A 22,994-nucleotide genomic window follows, 5' to 3' on the forward strand; every position below is an offset into this window, starting at 1 on the left:
TCGCCCGGGCCACCCTCGTGCCGCAGCCTGTCTGCGCTGAGGAGGAGATAAGGGGTGTGGAGTCTGCCCCCACCCCCACCCCGTCCTGGGATATTTCTTCTGGGAGAGGTCTTTTCTCCTCCAGGGCTGATCTGGGTTTTAGCGTGGTCCCTCTCCCCTGCTCCCGAACTGTATTCCCTTGAAACCCTCAGGCTTCTGAGTCCCTGGGGCATCACCTTTTCTCCCAGCCTGGTCTTGGGTCACTGGGTTAACCTGAATTTGAGCTGCAGGGGTGAGAATGCCTCTAAGTAGAGAGCTGTTAATGGGAACGTAAATCAAAAGAAGCTATAGAACTGTATGTCAGTATAGGAAACACCACCACATACACTCTCCACCCCCCGCCCATATATACACACGCACGAATGTATGTGTATAGAGCAAAAGAAGCTGAAAGAATATTTACCAGGTTGTTTGTAGAAAATTTTGATAGAGGGTAGAACCACATAAGGGACTTTGACTTTCCAAGTCACACATCTTTTTGTAAAACTAATTTTTTTTAACATTGCGCATACATTTCTTTCACAATAAGGGAAGTTTTTTTTTAGATTCTGAATTTCTTTTTGGTTTCCTATTTTTCTTTTCCTTTTTTTTTAATTGAAGTATAGTTGATTTACAGTGTTGTGTTAATTTCTACTGTACAGCAAAGTGATCTAGTTTTACACACATATACATTCTTTTTTAAAATATTCTTTTCCATTATGGTTTATCAGAGGATATTGAATATAGTTCTCTGTGCTCTACAGTAGGACCTTGTTGTTCAAAGGGGAAGTTTTAAAAAGTGTTTTTAAGAGAACTCTTTTTGTCTTGCTCAGCTAAACCAACAACTGAAAATAAAAATGAGCTCTGCTGAGTCATTTAAGGCGGTCACGGTGACCTCACCTGGCCTGAAACTGCTGAGCAGTCAGGAGTGAGCCGTGGGCATGTGGGTGTGATTTCGTGGCCCTGGAATCCGGGCCCTCCTGGGTGTGGGGCGTCCGCAGGCAGACAGGCTGGCCTTGGGCGCTTCTCTCCGGGAAGCAGCCTCCTGGGAGTGAACCGGGAGCTGGGTGAGAATCCCTGGGGAGCTGGTCCTCCGCTGCTGGGCTGCCCTTCAGCCTGCCCCCCGCCCCACGGCCACCTCCAGCGACAGGCCTCACAGGCATACCGTATTTTCTCTGTGCCGACAACACAACAAGCAGTCCAGTCTCTCCCACTGTGGAGGTTCCAGCCTGAGAGCAGGACCCTACAATTCTGCCCGCGCCATGGGGCCAAATGGGGCTTTGATAAAATTCCAGCCTGCCCACCTTCCCCGTTGGCAGAGCTGACCTCAGCTGATGCCACAGGGCATGTTGCTGTCAGAGTCTCAGGTGCCACCCAGGTGGCAAGAGCCCTGGATCATTGCTTCCAGTGCTCTGGACCCCAGCATGAAAGGCCCAGAAAGGCCTAGGAGCATTCGGGGTGATGGGCCGGGCCGTCCCATAGAAGCCTGGTGTGAGCGCCTCCTGCCACTAGGCGGCACTGTCTCTCAGCGAATGCCTGTGCTCTGCTCCGCCGGCCCCCGCAACTCTGACCTGCTCCAGCTGTTCCACCTGCCCTCAGTAGGGGGCCTGAGGCCGCCCCACCAGTGGGTCAGTGCTTGGCCGTCCTTCCCGGGGTCCTGCCCACCACCTTGGACCCGCACACGCTTCCCCTCTGGGGCTGGAGGGGTCTGGTGCCGGGAGCACTGCTTGCCCTCCCCAGACCCAGGTAGGAGAGCGGCAGGCTGGGCATCCATCCCTCAACACACGCCTCCCGGCCGCCCCCGATCCCATTCTCCCCTCGGTGAACACGTGTTCAGTATCTGCGGGGTCCGGGTAGGTGCTGGAGACCCTGGTGCACGGGCCTGCACCATAGGGCCTCACCAAATGGTTCCAGGAGAGGGCCCCAGAGGCCCCCCCAGTGCTGCACTGGACAGTGGGTAGACCTGCCTGGCCTGTGCTGTTCCAAGACCACCCTCGAAAGCCTCCTTCTGGAAGCCCTCCTTTCCCTCCCTTGTCTTCCATACGACACCCCCCCCTCCCCCCTCCCCTGTTTTCTGCCTCTCTCTGCTCACTGTCCCCCTCCCCCCACCCCAGCACCTCCTTTCCCCTCACCGTGGTCACGCTGGTGTTCTCCATATTCTGTCCTCTCCTCTCAGTGTCACACGCTCTCCCTGGGAGGTCACATACACTCCCGTGACTCCAACGGAGCTCTGGTCGACGCCTTCCAAATACACCCCCTCAGCCCAGACCCCCTGCTGACCCCAGGTTGATGCGTGCTCTCCACTGGCCGTCCGGCTGCACACGGCCCACATTCAGCAGGTCCAGGGTCGTAACCTCTCCCCACCCTGGGATCTGTGCTCCCGCCTGTATTCTCTGTCGTGAGGATGTGCCACCCATGAGCCCAGTGTCCTGGGGACCAACCACTGACTCCCGTCTTCCCCAGGTATCAAGGAGGTGACCAAGTCCTCTTGATTCTCCCGCCTTAATGCTCCCCACATCTGCTTTGTCTTCTGCATCTTGGTTTGAACCCCCACTTTGGTCTGAGCCCCTGTTAATTCTTGCCTTGATCACCACAAGCAGCCCCTAACTGGCATCTTGACTTCTCGTCTTGCCCTCTCCGTGCACTTTCTACCCTGTACCCAGAGTGAGTATCGAAGGCTACATCAGCGGGTCTCTTCCCGACTTAAAATCTTTCAGTGGCTCTCTACTGCCTTGAGGATAAAATCCAAGCCCCTTCGCTTGATGAGCAGGACCCCTGCCCGCCCGACACCAGGACCTCATGCTCCACAAACAGCCACAGTGAATGGCTTTCAGCTCCCGTCTCATGCGTTCAGGCCTCGTGCATTCTCATCTTTCCGTCCCTGCATTTGCCTCTCGGCTGCCAGGAGCCCAGCCCTGAGCCCACCCCCTCCCCTGCCTCCCACAGGCAGGGCCAGGCCCTCCTGTGATTCCCCACCGCACACATGTACCTCGGCCCTGCTACTCCCCGCACTGTCTCCTGGTCCATCTCTTGACCAACTCTGAGCCCCTTGCGGCTTCCCTCTTTGTATTTGTGGGGCTGGGTCCCCCAGAGCGCCAGCATGTTCTTGGGTGAATGAAGGGACCAGGCTCTGGGTCTGGGAGCGCTTAGTCCCCCGGAAAGGCAGGAACATGGAGCGCTTGTCTCCTGGTCCCCAGGGTGGCTGAGCAGGCCCAACATTCTCGCTGGACTGACTTTGAACCAATGGCAATCATGGCTTCTCTGGGAAGGTCGCCTTGCTGAGAAGCCCCAGCTGTAGGCTCGGGGGCGGAGAGCTGTAGCTTCCAAAGCAGGCTCAACAGAATGCTGAGTTCGTGCCTTTCTTGTTGTCAGTGCTGTTCTCTCCATAACATATGTCGATCGTTTTTCCTGGCTATAAAAGAATGCATAGTCATTGTGGAAAGTCATTGGGAAAGACAAACAGCAGAAAAGCTTAGAGGATTGACTCCTACTATGTAGCTAGAATCACTATTCCCTTGCATTAAGTTCCCAGCAGACTTTAAAAAATGTATGCGTGCATTTTCATTACAGAGTTGGCGACCATACAGTGTAAACGTTGTAATATCCATTTTAACATCCATTTTCTTACTTATGATAATTTTACCATGTCCTCAAACGATTTTCAAGAAAACATTTTAGCAGTCGCATGATATGCAGCCATGTGGCTGTGCTATCATTTTTTGACCGATCCTTTACGTTTTTTTTTTTTTTTGGTGGCCGCGCCGGGTCTTAGTTGCGGCACGTGGGATCTTTAGTTGTGGCGCACCCTTAGTTGCAGCACGCATGTGGGATCTAGTTCCCCGACCAGGGATCAAACCCAGGCCCCCTGCATTAGGAGTGAGGAGTCTTACCCACTGGACCACCAGGGAAGTCCCCTGATCCTTTACTACTCGACATTTGTTTTTCATTTTTGCTATTAATTATAATTAATTTAATTTATTGAGCTCCTCCTGTGTGCCACGTTCCATGTCAAATAGCACATAAAGTTATCCCAGAGAACCTTCATGACAGCCCTGTGAGGCAGCCACTGTCACAGGCCCACTTTCACGATGAGAAAACAGGCCCTGAGAGGTTGAGTAAGACCCTCAAGGTCATAGAACGGGTCACGTGGGTCCAGGGTGTGGTAAACAAAGACCGTCTAGGAGTGGCTTATAGGCCATGTGCTTTTTTTTTTTTTTTTTTTTTTTGCGGTACGCAGGCCTCTCACTGCCGTGGCCTCTCCCGTTGCGGAGCACAGGCTCCAGACGCGCAGGCTCAGCGGCCGTGGCTCACGGGCCCAGCCGCTCCGCGGCATGTGGGATCCTCCCGGACCGGGGCACGAACCCGCGTCCCCCGCATCGGCAGGCAGACTCTCAACCACTGCGCCACCAGGGAAGCCCCCATGTGCATTTTTAAGCAGAACAGTGTTTTACCTGAGGAGCAGGTGTGATGTAGGCAGTTAGCATGGTATTTCAGGAGGGCGTGAGAAAATTGGAAGGGTTTCCTGCTGCCTTCTTTCTCTGGGCCTTTCACCTCCAGGTGCCTTTGAACGTGCTGGTTCTCTTTGAGCTCCAGGTCTCTCCCTGCCCCAGCACCACACCGGGGGTGGATGCGGCGAGTGCCAGTTCCGGGCCCCTGGTACGCTGGGCAAAGGCCTCCTCATGGCCAGTCGCCTGCAGAACTGCCATCCTCGAGTCATGCTTCGTATAGACCCTTGTCCAGCTGTCCCGGGGCTGGAGGGACCCTGTCTTGATGTGGCCCGTTTTGTCAAGGAAGCCCTCGTCCTTTCTCTTCCCCTCTTCCTGGCCCTGGAGCTGCGGTGCTGGCACGCTGGCTCCCCAGGCCTGTTCCAGCCTCCGTCTGATCACACTCTTGCTCGAAGAGACTTTCCAGGGAAGGTCCCCAGCCTGAGCCAGCTGGGCGGTCCCAGGGCTCTTCTGGCTTTTCCCCTGCGGAAGCCAAGGCTGCGGGCTCAGGGTCCACTGCCAGCAAGCCTAAAATAGGTCATTTGGTTTCAGGGTTACACTGAGAACCTTGTTAAAATAGCTGTGGTCATGGGCAACCCAGCAGGGAGCCAGCGGCCCAAGGGGAGGGCCGCGCCCGCCCCCAGTGCGCGGCTCTCCCAGGTCCCGCCCAGTGCGCGGCTCTCCCAGGGCCCCCCCGGTGCGCGGCTCTCCCAGGTCCCCCCCCAGTGCGCGGCTCTCCCAGGTCCCGCCCAGTGCGCGGCTCTCCCAGGTCCCCCCCGGTGCGCGGCTCTCCCAGGTCCCCCCCCAGTGCGCGGCTCTCCCAGGTCCCGCCCCCAGTGCGCGGCTCTCCCAGGTCCCGCCCAGTGCGCGGCTCTCCCAGGGCCCCCCCAGTGCGCGTCTCTCCCAGGTCCCCCCCCCCCCAGTGCGCGGCTCTCCCAGGTCCCCCCCCAGTGCGCGGCTCTCCCAGGTCCCCCCCGGTGCGCGGCTCTCCCAGGGACCAAGAAAGCTCACCCCTCTGCTCATCACCCCACTTGACCCTCTCAGCGGCCTTCGAGTGGGGTGCTGGCACAATCTCCGTTTTACAGCCGGCATTCTTCCTGGAATCCTTTCCCACACCATCTGGCCTCTGCTCTTTCGCTTCCTCTGCCGCCCTCTCTGCCCTTCCAGGGTCGGCCCGCTTTCCTCCTCTGGCTCCTGAACTGCCTGCGGATCTTCCGTCCCGTGTAGCGGTTATCACATCAGGTCAGGATCCCCTAGGGGCCACGGTCCGTGCTGCGCTCTCAGTCTCACATGTCCCCGCGGTCCAGCTCTGGCACAGAGTGGGGTCTGTCAGATCCCTATGTAGACCGAGGCTCCCCTCTGTGTGGACCAGCTGCTGGGGTCCCGGGACCCCCATCTGCTCACGTGCGGCTCTGAGGCTTCTCTCCCAGAGGCTCCAGGTGATAACCAACTCTGGACTGAAATTACTGTCAGGCCCCGGGAGAATTCCAGTCAGTGGGATGGGAAGCTAATCTTTTTAAACTTTAATCAACACTTTCATGAGAATTACCTGTAACCCAATAATAATGAAATTGAACCCAAAAATCTCATATACGTAGGATCCGACTGAAAAATCGACCAGAAGGACTTGGTACGTGATAACTTGTATCACAGAAAAAGAAAAAAAATACCCCGTGTCGAGGGGGATGAATTGGGAGACTGGGATACACACTACTGACACCATATATGCCACTGTATATACACTATTGATACCATGTACAAAATAGGTGACTAATGAGAACCTACTGTACAGCACAGGGAACTCTACTCAGTGCTCTTCGGTGACCTAAATGGGAAGGAAATCCAAAAAAGAGGGTAGATATGTATACATAGGGCTGATTCACTTTGCCGTGCAGCAGAAACTAACACAACAGTGTAAAGCAACTATACTCCAGTAAAAGTTAATGTAAAAAAATAACCCCGAGAAAGGGGAAGAGCTCAAGAGCAGGGCCGGTTGCTCAGTTTGGCCTCTGGTTCCGGCCGGTGAAGGGCTGCCTTGACCCCCCTTCACCAGCGTGATGGGTTCTGTCGTGTAGAGCTGAGAGCAGGGGCCTCCGAGCCCTCGTGCACCTCTGCTTCCGCCTCCTGGCACCCAGAAGGGGCAGACCTCTGTCCCGGAGGAGAGCGTCAAGGGCCAGCTGGGCCAGCGATGGCACAGTCCGCTCACAGTAGCCCATTGATCTGGATGCCAGGCGACCGCCCCCCGGCCTCGAGCTGCCAGCCCAGCAGGGCAGACGGAAACAGGAGCAAACACGTAAAGAATTTTGAGTGCAGATCACAGATGACTGACCCTGAGGGAAGGGAACCCCCGCCAGAAAGCCCCCGAGGTAGGATGTGTGTGCTGGGCTCAGTGGGGTATTGGGGGGGTGAGGTGGGTTTGGGGCACGTGGGACTAGAGCAGAGCAGGTGTACTAGCACCTTGAGGGGTGGCCCCACGAGATGCTGTTTGTGATGCTTTATGCTGCGGACGTTATCCGGGTCAGTGAGATGGGCAGGATACGTGTGTTTTGCAAGTGAGGAAAGGGAGGTGGATGTGCAGGGACTTGCCCAGTATCGCACGGGTAGGCCGGGGTCAGACCCAGGCCCCGGTACCGGGATCCACCAAGGGAGCCCAAGCCTGGGGCGGCCCTCGTTGGTCTGTCAGGAGGCCCAGGACCTCTGCCGGGAGCCGCCTCACACCTGGGCCCAGTAGGCGTCACCAAGCCTGGAGCCTGCCTTGGCTGCTGAGACCTTGGTGGATCCGGGGCGCTGTCCTCATGGCGATGAGTGTCGTGCTGTCTCTGGGTAAAAGCCATCCTCTGGGAACTTTGGGCGGCAGAGCTGAGCTGTATAGCACCCCTGGGCTCCTAGGCCACGGCTGCTAAAAGCAGCACATGCCACCAAGCGGGTTTGGGCTTGTCTGGGGGGAGACCTAGTCCGGGTTGGTGCCCGAGTCTCACCCCCGTGGAGACTTTTGCCCTTGCAGGGGTGTCTGGGACCTGTTTTTCTGGGAGCCTCGCTGCCTGGCTCATGTCCCCAGAGCCGGTAGCTGAGCCGTGCAGTTTTCGGGTAGGCCGGTAGCCGAGTAGCAGATGCTGGTTGGTATGCACAGCAAGTTAGCGAGCTCAGGGGGCAAAGAGGAGGCACCAAAGCCAAAAACCATGTGGTCGGACAAGGGCAGACGTCGGGAATGGGAATCATTCCCTGGACGCTTTGGTGCGTGTGACCGTGTTTCCTCTCCAGCCGGTCGGCCGTGTGTGTGGATAACCCGGGCTTGGCAGGTCGGGTTCCCTGGACGGTTTTGAAGAACTTTTGCCAAAGTTAACTCCCTATGCGAAGGTAACTTTGCCAGAGTTAACTTCCAGAGTTAGCCTCCAGCAGGAATGGGGAGACTCTGGGGTGTCGGGGTCATATTTCAGAGTTTTCCAGGCCCCGGTCACTGGCCCTCATTGGGGAGGTGTTAGGCCCATCAGGAGGTCAGGAGGTCAGGAGACCCCCGAGCCCAGAATGCAGTAGTCCTGTTCAGCCCCGGCCAGGGATGGGCTTGAGGGTTTCAGAGAGGCTGGGGAGCTGCTGCCCTTGGAGGAGCCCAGGACCCTGAATCGGGTGACGTGGGTGTCCCCACCTGCGGCTGATGCTGGTGCTGGGAGGCCCCCCCCTTTTCTCTGGTGACATCTGTACCGGGCTGTGTCCTGAACTGTGGGGCACTGGGGCTGGCAGGCTCTGGAAGCTGGCCCAGGCTTTTGTACCTTGTGTTGGTTTCTTGGGGAGGGTTTACTCTCAGGGCTATTGCCTCTCTCCAGCCATCTATGAGCATCCACTCCTCCCGGCCGGACTCCGCAGGAGCTGGAAGAGCTCTCCGCAGCCCGTTCCCCCGCAGCCAGGCGCTTTGCTGGGCTGTAGCACGGTCCGCGCATCCCTGCTGCCCGAGGAGGCCTCGTCCCTTCCTTCCGCTGCCTGGTCTCTCTCTCGGCAGGGTCCCTCCTGGAGAGGGAGTGGTGGTGGTGTCTGGAGCAGTCCTCGTCCGCCCTGGAACCGGGCCGAGCTCCATGGGAGCTTCAGGGTCTGTGCCTTTCCTGGAAAAGGGCAAAGGGCTCCACTAGGACGTCCCCGGCCAGGTCTGAGAAGTAGAGGCCGGGTGTACACCCGGCCGGACGTACGCTGTCCATCACCTTAGGGCTGCAGCCGTCTCCCTGTTCCTCTTTCCTGTCCTTTCTCATTCCGGGGCCTTTCTCCAAACCACACTGCTCCCTGCCCCCTGTGCCCCAGCGCCCTGTAGTGAGTGAGCCGGCTTCCCGAGGGCAGCACGCTGGTTCCCTTCGGTGAGCGGGACGTGGGCTGAGGGTGGTGCTGGCGTGCGGAGCCTGGGCTGGGCTTGTGATTCTGCTCGTGTGAATTCATCCTGAGCTTGCAAACAGACCAGTGAGCCCATTGTCTGTCTCCCGCCCCCAGCTAGGGGCCAGCCTCCCTTTTCTAAGCTCCTGAATATTTGTCATTTTTCTCTCCCCAGTCACTTGACGGGACGCCATTAAAGGGGCAGAGCTGGCACGGCCCGTGGGGTGGGATGGCCCCCTCGGTGCCCTGCCCTGGTTCGCAGAGCTGTGCCCTCGCCAGTGCCTTGGCCCTGCTCCCCGTGGCAGGGGAGCCATGGGACTAGGGGGGCACCTGGCAGAACAGTAGGCGGGGGCAGGGGGTGGGCGTCTGGGCTCCTCCCAGGTTGGCCTTCTGGATTCCGTGTTGAATTTTCTCCAAGGTACCCCAGGGCTGCTCTGGTGTTGCTTTATAAATCCTGGGTCTTGGTTCCATTCTAATGGGAGTAGATGGGTTACTGCAGTCTCTGCCGGGAGGCCTGAGCAGCCTCAGTGCTCGGGGTAACTGGAGCAGGACCGTTACTTCCTCTTCCTAATAGAAAACGACAGAACGTGTAGTGTAGCATGGTCTCCGGAGTCTGTGTCGGGGCCTCCCTCTGCCTCTGGTTCACCGAGTTGCTTCATCTCTCTGAGCTTCAGGCTCCTCACCTATAACGATTCCTCCCGTATCACTGGGTTAGATGCTGTGGTCAGGGAGGGCCTGGGGAGGTGATTTTACACAGACTGGCATGAAGTGCGAGAGCTGTGAGAGAGACTTGGGGGGAAGAGCATTGAGGCAAAGGAAACGGCAGGTGCAAAGGTCCTGGGGTGCAAGTTCCTGTGCCTGAAGGACAGCCAGGAGCCCATGTGGCTGGAGCGGAGTGAGGGGTGGGAGGAGGCCTATAAAAAGGGGTGAAAAGACGGTGAGAGGCCAGATCATGGTGGGTCTTGAAGCCACGGTGTAGAGCTTGGAGTTTCCCTTGAGTATGCGGAGAAATCTTATAATAAGCCACCTTTGGAGAGTTTTGAGCAAAGGAGTGGCAGGATCTGACTCATGTTTTTAAGAACTTCCTCCTGACTGCCATGTGGAGAATGGACCCTTGGGGTCCAGAGAGGGGAAATCCAGGAAAAGAGGGTAGAGGAAGCTAGTGAGAGGGGTAGTGGTGGTTTGGACCAGGGTGGTAGTAGGGGAAATGGTAATGTATTCAGGATACATTTTAAAAGTATAGTCAGCAGGATTTGCTGACGTGTTACACGTGGAGTGTGTGTGTGAGTGAGGGAATCGGGAAGACCCCAGGGTTTTTGACCTGAGCAACCAGGGGATGGAGGTGCCATCGGCTGAGATGGGGAAGGCTGCAAGTGGAGCAGGCTTGGGGCTGCACCATTTGACATTCCACCAGCAAAGTCTGAGGGCTCAAACTTTTCCACATCCTTGCTAATGCTTGTTATTGTCTGTCTTTTTTTTTTTTTTTTTTTTTTTGTGGTATGTGGGTCTCTCACTGTTGTGGCCTCTCCCATTGTGGAGCACAGGCTCCAGACGTGCAGGCTCAGCGGCCATGGCTCATGGGCCCAGCTGCTCCGCGGCACGTGGGATCCTCCCGGACCGGGGCACGAACCCGCGTCCCCTGCATCGGCAGGCGGACTCTCAACCACTGCGCCACCAGGAAAGCCCTATTGTCTGTCTTTTTGATTCCAGCTGTCCATTAGGTATGAAGCGGTGTCTCATTGTGGTTTTGATTTGCATTTCCATAATGACTGATGATATTGAGCATCTTTTCATGCCCTTGTTGACCATTCATATATCTTTTCTGGAGAAATGTCTATTCGAGTTCTTTGCCCATTTAAAAAATTGAGTTGTTTAACTTTTTATTATTATTGAGTTATATATATATATAAGTATATATATAAATAATATATTATTTATATATTCTAGATAGGAGTCCCTTACCAGATATATGATTTGCAGATATTTTCTCCCATTCTGTAGGTTGTCTTTTCAATTTTTTTGATAGTGGTTTTTGAAGCATAAAAGCTTTTAACTTTGGGGGCTTCCCTGGCGGTCCAGTGGTTAAGACTCCATGCTTCCAATGAAGGGGGTGCGGGTTTGCTCCCTGGTCGGGGAACTAAGATCCCACATGCGGCGTGGCCAAATTGTAGGGAAAAAAAAAAAAAGAGAAAGAAAGAAAGAAAGGCTTTTAACTTTGATAAAGCCCAATTTATTTATTATTTTCTTTTGTTGATGGTGCTTTGGGTGTCATATCTAAGAAACCATTTCCTAACCCAAGACTATGAAGATTTACTCCTGTGTTTTCTTCTAAGAATTTCATAACTTCAGCTCTTATATTTAGGTCATTCCTCCATTTTGAGTTAATTTTTGTATATGGTGCAAGGTAAGGGCTCAACTTCATCTTTTACTTGTGAGTATGTCTAGTTGTCCCAGCACCATTTGTTCAGTTCTTTCCCACTGAACCCTCGGCACCTTTGTCAAAACTTAACTGACCATAAATGGGAGGGTTTATTTCCAGCTTCTCAATTCTATTCCATTGATCTATGCCAATTCCACCCAAACTTGTTTACTGTAGCTTTGTAGGAAGTTTTGAAATTCAAAAGTGTGGGTCCAACCTTGTTCTTTCTTCTCAAGATTGTTTTGGCTATTCTGGATCCTTTGCGTTTCCATATGAATTTTAGGAGCAGGTTGTCAATTTCTGCAAGAAAGGCAGCAGGGATTTGATAGAAATTGTGTTGAATTTCGTTCAGCGATGTTTTAGACATTGATGTTTTGTTCTTTTTAGGGTACAAACTTCATACTTCACTTGTTAAATTTATTCCTAAGTATTTTATTATTTTTGCTGCTACTGTAAATGAAATTGTTTTCTTAATTTCATTTTCAGATTATTCATTTCTAGTTTATAGAAATACAAATGATTTTTGTACATTGACCTTATATTCCTGCAACTTTAACTTGTTTATTAGTTCTAATAGGCTTTTAGTGGCTTCCTCAGGATTTTCTGTATGTAAGATCCATGTCATCTACAAATATAGTTTTATCAATACTTCTTTCCAGTTTGGATGCCTTTTATTTCTTTTTCTTGCCAAATTGCCCTGGATAGAACCTTCAACACAGTATTGAAGAGAAATGGTGAGAGTGGACATTGTTTTCTTGTTCCTAATCTTGAAGGGGGAGAGCTTTCAATCTTTCACCATTAAGTATGATAGTAACTGTGGGTTTTTAGTAAATGCCCTTTATCAGATTGAGGAAGTTCCCTTTTATTCCTAGTGTGTTGGGTGTTTTTATCATGAAGGGGTATTGAATTTTGTCAGATGTGTTTTCTGTGTCTATTCAGATGATTATATGGTTTTTGTCCTTTTTTCTATTGATAGGATATATTACATTAATTGATTTTTGGATATTAAACCAACCTTGCATTCCTGGGATAAACGTCACTCGGTCAGAGTATATAATCCTTTTTATACGTTGATGTATTCCGTTTGCTACTATTTTGTGAGTATTTTTGCATGTCATAGGTATTATGAATGTCTATATTCATAAGAGAGACTGGTCTGTAGTTCTCTTTCCTTGCGACGTCTTCATCTGGTTTTGGCTTTCTTTATCTTTTAATGGGTCAGAGAGTATGGAACAGGAGAGACTGATCATCTTCTCCCCTCCTGTGCTCATGGCATCTGGTGGGAGAGGACAAACAGAAAGGACAAACTCTGAACCCAAGTCCAGACAGCGTCAGCAGGGGTACCAGTGGGGTGGACCAGCCTTGTCGGTAAAACGGGATAGTAAATCTAGCTGACGGCGCAGAGGCAGTGGGCTCGGCCTGCTGGCTTCCTTGTAGCATCTTCCTGTTGTGAGCCCTGCGTCTCCAGGACAGTGAGAGCATCTGAGGGAGCCCCCACATCCTACCCTTTAAGGGAGAAGGGAGGGACCGTGAGGATTAACCTTGGAGACCCCTCCTGGCTCTCAAGCTCTAAGAGCTTGAATCTTCGTAACTAACTAAGCAGCTCACCCTCCCTGTTAGGTAACTGGACCAAGTTCTGTGGAAAAGAGGAAAGGGAAGGGCAGCATCCTCACCTAGAGGCCTGTGGGGCTCAGGTCAGGCCCTTGTTGAATGATGAGTACCAGGCCAACCAGTGATAATGACAGGTCAGACAATGCTCTGGAAGAGCCTGCCCCCTCTTGGGCCCCAGAGGAAAGCAGATCCCTGGTGGTGAGGCCTGGAAAACAGCAAGTCCTTTAGGGACAGAACAGAGTACGGATGGACAGCAGCTCTGTGGGCCCTTTCCGCACCCAGCTAGCAGCAGAGTGGGAGGCTCTATAAATGGGAGCTGCAGATTCCTAGCCTTCCCCACCCCAGCCAGGGATGGGGCCGCCAGCTGGTGTTGCAGCACTGCCTCAGGTGTCTTGCTAAATGGTTGTTGGAGTCCCTGCGTGACCTTGAGGAGGTGACTTCTTTCTCCACCGCTCAGGGTGTAGCCCAGCTACACACACTGGGCAGCCCCTGAGTCCGGGCTCCTCCAAAGAGCCAGTGGCCTTTCGCTCTGCGGACTCACCCTTCCCTCCTGGGGCAGCTGGTGCTATTTTTGTGCCTGCAGCTCAGCACAGAGGCCCAAGGTCCCTTCGAGAAAGCCCACGAGACAGGCAAGGAAAGAAGTGAGTGGGCTGTCCCTGTTCCTTGCATCTTTTGCTCACAAGTCCCTTTTCGTGGTCTCTCTGCAGCCCCCTCCTGCTCAGCGAGCTGGAGAGGCGGCACTCGGGAAGAGCCGGCATCTGTTAGGTAACCAGCTCAGCTGCCGTGCAGGGTATGATGTAACCTTGGATTCTGTGGTTGCTAGGAAAATTCTGCCTGCAGTGATATTGCGTGGTCCGAGGACTGAGGCGAGAACAGAATGTTCCCAGGACGACAGGGGAAGGATTGGTAGGGCTTCCCAAGCAAAGGAGCCCAGTCCCGAGAGGTCGGACGATTTGAGCGCCTTTCTTGAAGCTCCTTCCCCTTTGCGGGAATAGAGGTTGTGCTGGTAACAGCAGAACCCCATCGAGGCAGATGGGGCACGTGTGGCAGGGTTACTCCCCTGGGTAGCACCTTGGCCCTCTGGTGCCAAACCGAAGGACACATCTGTAATGTTACCTCCTTGTGGACGGTCCCCCCTTCTACAGCACCCATGGCTGCACGCCTCCTCCACGTGGCAGGGCAGTTAGGAAGGTCAGGACGAGGCTGCCAGTGGGAAGGGGTGACTCCCTGTGGCGTGGACGGAGGTGGAGGCGCCAACACCACGCCCCGGGGTGGGGGCCGGCCGTGGTGGCATCCTGCCCTCTCCCTGACTCCGTTTCACGTGTCAGCAGCTCCACCCCGCCCCGCTGCCTGCGCCCCCCCGAGGGGCCTTTCCTGTTTCTGCTGCTTCGACCCTCCCCTCCCCGGGAAGAATTCCTCCAGCAGAACAGAAGTTCGTCTTAAAGGCCATGGGCAACCGACTGTTACTTCACGTTCAGGGTGCCACCAGGAACCATCCTTTAGGAAGAGGGGAGAGCGGGACTTCCTGGGTGGTCCAGTGGGGAAGACTCTGCGTTTCCACCGCAGGGAGCACGGGTTCGATCCCTGGTTGGGGAACTAAGATCCCACATGCTGTGCAGCCAAAAAAAGCGGGGGAGGGGGCAGGGGGAAAGGGGAGAAAGTGGCAGGGCCCAGGCAGGGTCCGGGCCCAGGAGGTGGGGTGGGACCTGCAGGTCACCTCACCTGCCCTGCAGGGTCTGTCACTCAGTCCCTCCCGCCCAGCAGCTTCAGGTGGGGGAGGCAGGTCAGCGTTTCAGGCTCTTTCCCTCTCCTTCCTGCCTTTTCTGGCTGCATGTCAGAGCCTGTCTTATGGAAAACAAGACAAAGGAAGTGATTTCATGAGTGCCTGGACCGGAATCCTCAAATCCACCATTAAAAATAACAACAAAAAGATTATGGCCATTATCTGTCTCCATGGGAGCCGAGCCGACCACGGGCTGGAAAGGGGCCTGGCTGCGCTCCCCTGAGCAGGTGTTGGGTTTGGGCAAAGAGGACTGGCTGTTAGAAATTATGAGCAAGATCCTCCAGAGGGATCAAAACAAGAGTCTTAAGAAGGAAGAGAGAAGTTCCCAAGGGCCCCCGGCTTTGGTGACCTTGGAACAAGGGTCACAAGCAGAGCCCTGCTCCAGGACAGCAGCCTGGGTTCTTGGCATGCTCACCTCTTCACCGTGTGGTCTTGAGCAAGCCTCTGAGCCTCACCCCTGCAGCCTGCAGCCCACAGCCGTGCAGCAGGGCTGCTGGCCTACCCTGGCCAGGCTGTAGGGGAGGCCCAGGCCCGAGGGGAGGTGGGCTTCCCCAGAAGCACTTTGTTCTCGGAAAGCACCCCGCTACAGTGGACTGACTGACACTGCATCGGGGGCCGCAGCCTCCTCGCCTTGTCCCAGGTTGCAGCCCAGGGCCAGAGGACCATCCAGCAGCAATTCTTTCGCCCTGGTCTGCAGGTGCAGAGGATGTGGTGATGGCGTTTTCCAGGTCGGAGACGGAGGACCGGAGGCAGTAGCTGCAAACCCCTTGGAATACCCTGGAGGCTGGCAAAGGCCAGGAGATCTGTGTGGACCTCACCGGCTAAGTGGCAGAGGGTCACCTTCCCTACCCCGACCCCCCACCCCACCCCTTCCCGTCCCGCCCCGCCCCACGGCCACTCAGCATCCTCGAGGGAGACACCAGTGGTGCAGTTATGATTGGCTTAAAGGGACGGACTCATGATTGGCTGCGGGAAGAAACCTTTTTATTTTTAAATCTCGACCAACACAAACCTTTTTATTTTTATTTCTGACTCTTTTTTTTTTAATTGCGCCTCGGTGTATGGCTTCTCAGGAAGCTCTCCGAGCTCTGGTGCTTTATTTCGGTCACGTTTTAGGAATGTGAAGAGGTCCGATTGGCTGCTTAAACTGGAAAAGGATTTTGATTGGCTGGCTAATGGGAAACGGTTTTTTTTTTTTGATTGGCTGCAGGTGTTCTGCTGATGGCAACAGCTCCTCTCTTTTGAACGCTGAAAACAGGGTTTGGGACGTTGGTTGTTATATTTGACTTGAAAAAAGAAAGAAAGAAAGAAACCAAGTGCGCTTTGCAATATTTATTACACAAAGAGCTTGCTGCTGCTGCTTTGACGTGTTTTTGTTTGTGTTTGCATTTGATTGGCTTTCGATATGTGTGTTTGGTTTCCCATTGGCTCACCCATGACTCCCGTTGCCATGGGCTGCCCACCCCCCTGCTGCGTGCAGGCCCTCTCCAGCCCGGGGGTCCACCTAGAGAGTGCTTTTGCGTTAATGACCACGCCAGGCTCCATCAAGCAAGGGGACCCCTAGGACGCCAAGCAGGGCCCACAGCTGGAAGACAGGGCTCCAAGGAGGTTTGTGTTGTCCTGAACGAGCAGCCCAGAGCTTAGAGGTGACCATTAGCCAGGATTTAGATGCATCACTTCATGAGCTGGCAACCAGCCAGCATCCCTTGGTGAGAATGGAATCGCTCACATGCGCCATCCGGGCCTCTCCGGCCTGCCCGCGCTGAGCCATTCCCTCCATATTCTACTTCCTGAGGCCTCATGGTGGGGGGGCTCCTCCTATAAGGGGCAGGAGCTGCTCCCAGCTCTGAGACCCCCAAACATTGCAGAGGTCTCTGCCCCAGAGCCCAGAACCCACACAAAGGCCCCAGCTTGGCTCACAAGGCCCAGGAGGCCTTTGGCGCTGAGCGCACCCTCCCACCTCCCCCAGCCTCCACCCGAGGTGTGTGCTGCCAGCGCAGTGGGTCCTGACCAGCCCTGGGAGCTCTCTCATCCGAGGCCGTGCCCTTCACTGCACTGCCTTCAGAAGGGTCTCTCTCCACAGCAGCCTGGAAGGGACAGTGTCATTATTTATGAAGTGCCCACTGGGACCGCTGGCTGGGTCTTCAGTGAGCGAGTCCCACCAGGCTGGCCCTCAACCCCACCCCCAGAAAGACATTGCAGAGCAGTGGTCTTCGAAGGGCTGCAGGAGCCCCAAGTCTTCCGACCCTGCCCTCCTCCCCCTGGAGGCGGCCCGTCCTCTCCCTGCGTCTCTCGCAGGAGTGGAATCTGGGTGGGGAGTTGGAGGAAGATGCGGGCCTGGGGAGGGGAAGCCTCCCCACGCCCCCGCCGCCACCTCCCACCCCCATCCCGGAGGTAGTAGATGGCTGAGGCCCCCTTCTCACCCCAGGTACCCAGAGCCCAGGAGAAGACGCTCCGAGCCAAACTTCCCCCTTGTCAGGGCTCGGGGCTGTCGTGGAGCAAGGGAGCTGAACGCCAGCATGTCCTGGGCCTCAGCCCCCGGGAGCCCGGTGGCCCCGTGGCCGTTCACACTGTGCTCTGAGCTTCCTCTGAGCCTCGACCCAGCGGAGGACTTGACACGACCTAGACACCCCATCCTCCTACACACACGGCCCCCCCCCCGCCCTTGTTAGCTGGCCATTAGTCTGAAAAGGCCGTTGATCCCCAGGGGACGAGGACTGTGCGGACCCCAGCAGGGGCCTGAGAGCATCTTCCTCCAGGAGGGGCAGTGCGTGTACGCACACACGTGTGACCGTACTCATTCCCAGCTCAGTGGCCTGCGGCTCCAGCTGAGCCCCTGGGGAAAGGGGAGTTTTGTTCAGTCTCCCCCCACCACCCAGGTTGTAACATCTGTTATCAGCTGTCGTTGCCAGTGTTGCCGGCTGGCCCCTCTCCTTGTACCTGTAGCTCCCATCAAGGGTCCGAGTCCTGGCTGATGGTGTGTTCCTGCCCCAGTCTGTCCTTGTCAGGGTCATGGGCCTCCCTCTTAAAACTGCGATGGCCCTGATCTGTCTCATCTTCTGCAGAAGAAAAGTGGAAATGTTGCTGTGGCTTTGTATTTCAACTAAAAATATTTCTGTTGAAGAAAATAATTAACAATAAAGATTTTTAATAGTTTGGCTCGTGAGCTGATTTCCCCGCATCACGTGGGCTCTGCTGCTGGGGCCCGCCCTCCCCAAGGAGGGGTGAAAACACCATGTGTGCTAGTTGAATTGTCTATGACCTGGAGTGGAGCTGGGGGTTTGGGAGAATTCCCAGATCTACCCACCCCAGCTGACATGTCTGTAGGAAGGGTGAGTCCCCTTTTTGACCTGGAGGTTCCCCATATTGTCCTAGTTGGGCTGAGGTCGGTACTCCTCAGACGTGGCCTCCCCCCTCCATGCTCTTAAACAGACACTGAGCACCCCGTCTGTCCTAGACACCCCAACATCCTGTGTGATGGCAGTGGTCTTAGAATGCTTGTAACAAAAGTCCGAACGGAGCATCCGTCCCGTCCATCATCCCAGAAACAGAAGATCCGTTGGTGTTCGGCTGTATATTCAACTTCGGAAGCCAAGGTCATTTCTGCTTGAGGAATTTTTGCTTTGGAAGCATTTTCTAGAATTTTTCATTTCCACCCTTCATCGTCCCATTTTAGGTCTTTATATTTTTTTTTCTGCTTACATGGACTCGGTGCTTCTATTTCCTTTTCAAAGCGTTTCACTGGGTGCTGAATGCTATGAGGTTTATAGAACATGGGGACTGATGGAACAATTGACAAAATTAAATCCTAGGGTTGGAAGAGATTTCGGAGGTTATCTGGCAGCCCATGTAGTAGCCGGATGTGTGAGCCCCCTCTGAAACATCTCAGAAAGGGCTTGTCTGGCCTTTGCTTGAATACCCCCTAGGACTGGGGAACTCACTACCTCACAAGATAGCCCATTCTACCTTCAGGTAATTTATGCTCGGCCTTATATTGAGTTGGTCTGCCCTTCTCTGTAACTTCCTTTTCCAGGAAGGAAATTACAGTTCTTGAGAGAAAGACAAAAAAAGACAGCTGTGTTAGCCAAAAGCTACGTATCAAGGGACTCATGTTAGGTAAATGATGTATAGAATCTCCCCACCCCCAGCGGGTGTTCTGAGTGGCACTGTCGCTAGCTAACCTTGGACTTAAACAGCTCTTCTAAGCTGGGCCATCGTGCAGAGGGAGGGATTGGCTGGCCCTGATACCACCTGCCCAGCCCCCAGCAGAGAGCCTGGCACTGGAGCTGGGAGGGAGGAGTCGCCCAGAGCTGTCTGATGGGAATTAGGCTACTTCAGCAGGGGAAGGGGAACACTGGGGGGCAGGCCTGGGTCTCCCGGGGTCCGTCAGCCCACACAGCAGGCAGCCTTCTGGGTTCACCTTCCTAGGTACAGGGGCGGGGGCCAGCAAAGACCCCAACCTCAGGCTTGGGACTGCTGAGGCCTGAGACAGCTGGGGGCCAGGCTGAGCCTGGGGGAGGCCAGGGTGGGCCTAGGAGGGAGGCAGGGCACCTGCACTTGCTGGTGTTTCCCAGGCCTGGGGGGAGGGTGGTGGAGAATGAATGAAGCCTTCTCCCTGGCCCCGCAGTGAATAGCACCCGTGAGTGCTATATCCAGGCTGCTCCTGCCTTTGAACAGGGCCCTTTGTGACAGGGAAAAACGATCCCTCCTGGGCACCTGGTTCAGTGGTGGTGGCGGCTTCCGGAGCAGGGGAGCTGGCTGGGCCCCAGGGGACCACCCCCCCCCCATCACCCACCTGCCCCTCCCGCTCAGTCTCTTTCCCTCCCTCCCTCCTCTCTCTGTCTCTCTGGCTCGCTCGCTCGCTCCTGGCTGCCCACTCGTCTTTTGGAGGATGAGCTAGGCCTAGACTATCCTGAGGCCATGGTTAGAAAACACTTCTGGCAAGTTACCCGGTGGTCTAGTGGTTAGGATTTCAGGCTTTCACTGCTGTGGCCCGGGTTCAATCCCTGGTTGGGGGGGACTGAGATCCCGCCAACCCCAACCTGCCCCCCCCAAAAAAAAACAACCCCAAAACACTTCTCCATCCAATGAAGCAACTTTCTCTTCTGGGGCAACGAGTGGTGTGTACAAGACGTGGGGGCTTGGGGCACCATGACTGCAGAAAGTCCTCATCAAAGGACGAGGGCAGTAAAAATGCCTTTTGAATACCAGCCAGTGCATCGCCTTGGCTTGGGACTGAACCTCACGGATGGTTTCCGAGTGGCGGGGGCGGAGAGGTCAGGGAAGGAGGAGAGCGTGCGGCAGGTGGCCACCCCGTTGGCACACCTGTGGGAGGCCCGCCGCACCTGCACAGCCCCAGAGCCTCTGAGAGTTTTCTCCTCTGGGCCCTCGGCCTTGGCCGTGGAAGGAGGTGGGTTTTCGCAAACATCTTTCATGCAGGTGACACCCGCACCCGCATAAAGGATTTTTTAAAAAAATCTTTTGGCTGCACGGTATGTGGGATCCTAGTTCCCCGACCAGGGATCGAACCCACGCCCCCCTGCGTTGGCAGCGTGGAGGCTTAACCGCTGCACCGCCAGGGAAGTCCTGTGGTCCCAGTCTTAATAACACAGTGAACGTGTCTTGGGTGGGTGTTACGTGTGTACAGGTGCGTAGTACTTTATGTCCACCGTCTTCAGTCATGTGTGAGCTAATATGTTATTATCCCCATTTTACAGATGAGGAAGTGGGGGTTACATAGTTTGCTACAGGTCAGCATGGTACAGCCAGAACTTGGACGCAGGTTGTCTGACCCCAGACTCCATGCGTACAGCCACTACTTCCAGCTTTGACGGGAGGGGGCGGGCGGGGCCTGGGGGTAAATCCTGCGCGGCCAGGCAGCCCCGTACCTTTTCCCGAGGGCCACTCTGGCGTTGCGCTCGTTCTCCAAGCCCCTTTGTGTGCGACTCTAGTAGGTTGTTAACAGGTATCTGTCAGGCGGGTTAAGCCACTGCTGGGTCCTCGGCACAGCCCTCACCTCCAGGGTGAAGCTGCTGCCCCAACCTGTCCATTCTGATGCCGGCTCCTCACCTTTCACCCGTTCTGAGGCCTCCTCGTGCGGACCTTGCGGTTCTCCAGGCTAAGCTGGTTTTTCTAGAATAAGTTCCTCTTCCACTTTGCCCTAACTCTTCCTGTTCACAGCCCCCCGCCAACACCTGGCAGTCCCACCTTGAAGCACACCTGTGTCCAAGTGAGGGCAGCGGGAGAGCTCTGAATCTGGGGACAGTAGGCCAGGTTTGTGACCCTCTGTACCTCTGGGCAGGTCTCAGCCTGATTTTTCTCATCTGTAAAATGGCAATAACAATAGAAACTAGTGGACCTTTGACAAACTACATGAAAACGCTTTGAACCCAATAAAGCTCTGGACAAGCATGGTTCTCTCCTGACCTTATTTTATGCTGTTTACTCCCATAGTATAAATCATTACATCTTTATGTCCTTGGGGGCTGGGGAGACATTAAGGGTCCACAGCAAGAACTCTGAAGGCCACCTGGTGGGACTGAAGCAGCTGTGTGACTTGGGGCAAATTACCCACCATTAGAAAGACAGAATAAAGCAGAGCATCTATTCTATAAGGCTGTTGCTGAGAATTAACGAGATAAGGCACATGACAAGCTTAGCCGAGTGACCTGCCCCCAGTGGGCGGTCAGCACGTGTGGCCATCATTAAGTCACCGTGATGGTGTCCTCCACCCCCACCTTCCCTGCTTATAAGTCACGCAGAGCCAGGTCTTGTCTGCAGCTCCCGGCGTGCGTGGGGGGAACGAGCCTCAGGTCCGATCAGATGCTTGTTGAACGCTTTTCTGATGAGGATGAAAGAGCCGAGAGGCTCCCTTGTTGAGGCCAGAGCTGCCTCCTGCTTCCGCCCCCCCAGGGCCTCTCCCTCTGCTAAGCAGCTTTGCACGCAGGAAGAGCTGTAATTGGAGCAGAGTCCCTCAGCCTTCCGGAGCCTGCAGAGCTGAGGGGGGTCCCCCAGATGGACCTCGTCATGGCTGGACAGGCAGGGAGGGGCCTCTCGGAGCCTGGGGGTGGGCCGTTCTGCCAGGGTTCCAAGGGCCCTCCTGCTCACTGGCTCTGCTTCAACTCTAAATAGAATCAGAGGCAGCCAGGGAAGGGGATAAAATTAAATCCTTGATCATGATCAAGTGGTTAAAGAAAAGCCCATCCCAGCCGGAGGCTCCTTCCCACAGCGCTGGCTCCGCCTGAGAGCAAACCGAAGAAGATGGAGCCGCTGGCTATGAGCGCCCAGCCCCCTCCTGCCCCTCCTCCCTCATCAGAGATCCCCCCACGCCGCACCCCCCACACCTGAGGTCCCCCAGCCAGAGCCGTGGAGTGGAGCAAAGCCCCCGTCAGTCCCTGGGGTGGCCGCGGGCGGGGCAGGCCCTCCCGGACTCTGGACTCGGGAGCTGCACAGACCCGGGTTCAAACCCAGGCTCTTGCCAGTTACCAGCTGCGTGACCCAGACGAGTCACTGAAGGGCGCCAAGCCTCTGCTTCCTACTCTGGAACGCGAGGGTGATGACAGCGCCTGCCTCCTGGGCTGCGGTCTGGGTGCAGTGCGTGGACACGAGCAGTGGCGGGCCCAGGGTGGGCCGCCGGTGGGAGCAGCCTGCCTGGGGTCGGGCGTGTGTTGACTAGAGGGAGTTTCAAAACAGTAAAACTGGCTAAAGTTCCGGTCTGCTCCCCCCCCCCCCCCCGGCGCCCCGTCTCCACGCACCAGCAACTTGACCTCCGCTCAGGCAGCCTCTTCTGAGCAGGTCTCACTCAAGACTCTGGCTGAGATGCCACCGAGGTGATGGGCCTCCCGGGCCCTCCGTGCACTTCCCCGGCCCCAGGGCCACCTCGGGCAGCGCAGGGACAGCCTCCTGTCCCCACCCGTAGCCCGGCCTGTCGGAGGCAGCTGCTAGGGAGAGGTGAGGGCTGAGCCGCTGGCACCTGGCAGCCTAGCCCGTGAGAGGAGGAGGCCTGAGGTGTACCTTGGCCGGGAGCTGGGACGCTGGGAGAGGAAACAGTGAGGCTGTAAAACTAGCCTTTGTTTCCCAAAGCCTGCACGTCCTCCCGCGTCCTGGCTCACAAGAGAAGCACCCACCGCCCCGGGGAGCCAGAGGCCCAGGCCTGGGCGTGGGGCAGGGGCCCGGATGAGGGGGAGGCCGACGGGTCCCCGGTGGCACCAGCCTCACCCTCAGCTGTTTTCACAGACCCTCCCAACACCCCGACGGTGCCCAAGGCAGCCTCTGCCGGGCCTCCCTGGCCTGGCGTGGCCCCTCCTGGCCAGGCCTGTTGTGCTGT

The 22,994-nt window shown here is 55.6% G+C and overlaps 1 protein-coding gene across 4 annotated transcripts in view; it reads left to right on the forward strand.

The window, feature by feature from the left end:
• CTNNBIP1 (catenin beta interacting protein 1) overlaps positions 1-22,994 on the forward strand; it is a 68,353-nt gene that overhangs the window by 35,869 nt on the left and 9,490 nt on the right. For 2 of the 4 annotated variants that reach the window (XM_067017950.1, XM_059052820.2), the window contains one exon: positions 15,366-17,824. The exons of the other annotated variants lie outside the window; for them this stretch is intronic. In XM_067017950.1, coding sequence (XP_066874051.1) covers positions 15,366-15,424 — 59 coding nt within the window. In that variant the 3' untranslated portion in view covers positions 15,425-17,824. Of the gene's footprint in view, positions 1-15,365; positions 17,825-22,994 lie in introns of those variants that run through there. 4 annotated transcript variants of the gene reach the window in all.

Source organism: Kogia breviceps, chromosome 1, assembly GCF_026419965.1.
Source record: "Kogia breviceps isolate mKogBre1 chromosome 1, mKogBre1 haplotype 1, whole genome shotgun sequence".
Classification (NCBI taxonomy): Eukaryota; Metazoa; Chordata; class Mammalia; order Artiodactyla; family Physeteridae; genus Kogia; species Kogia breviceps.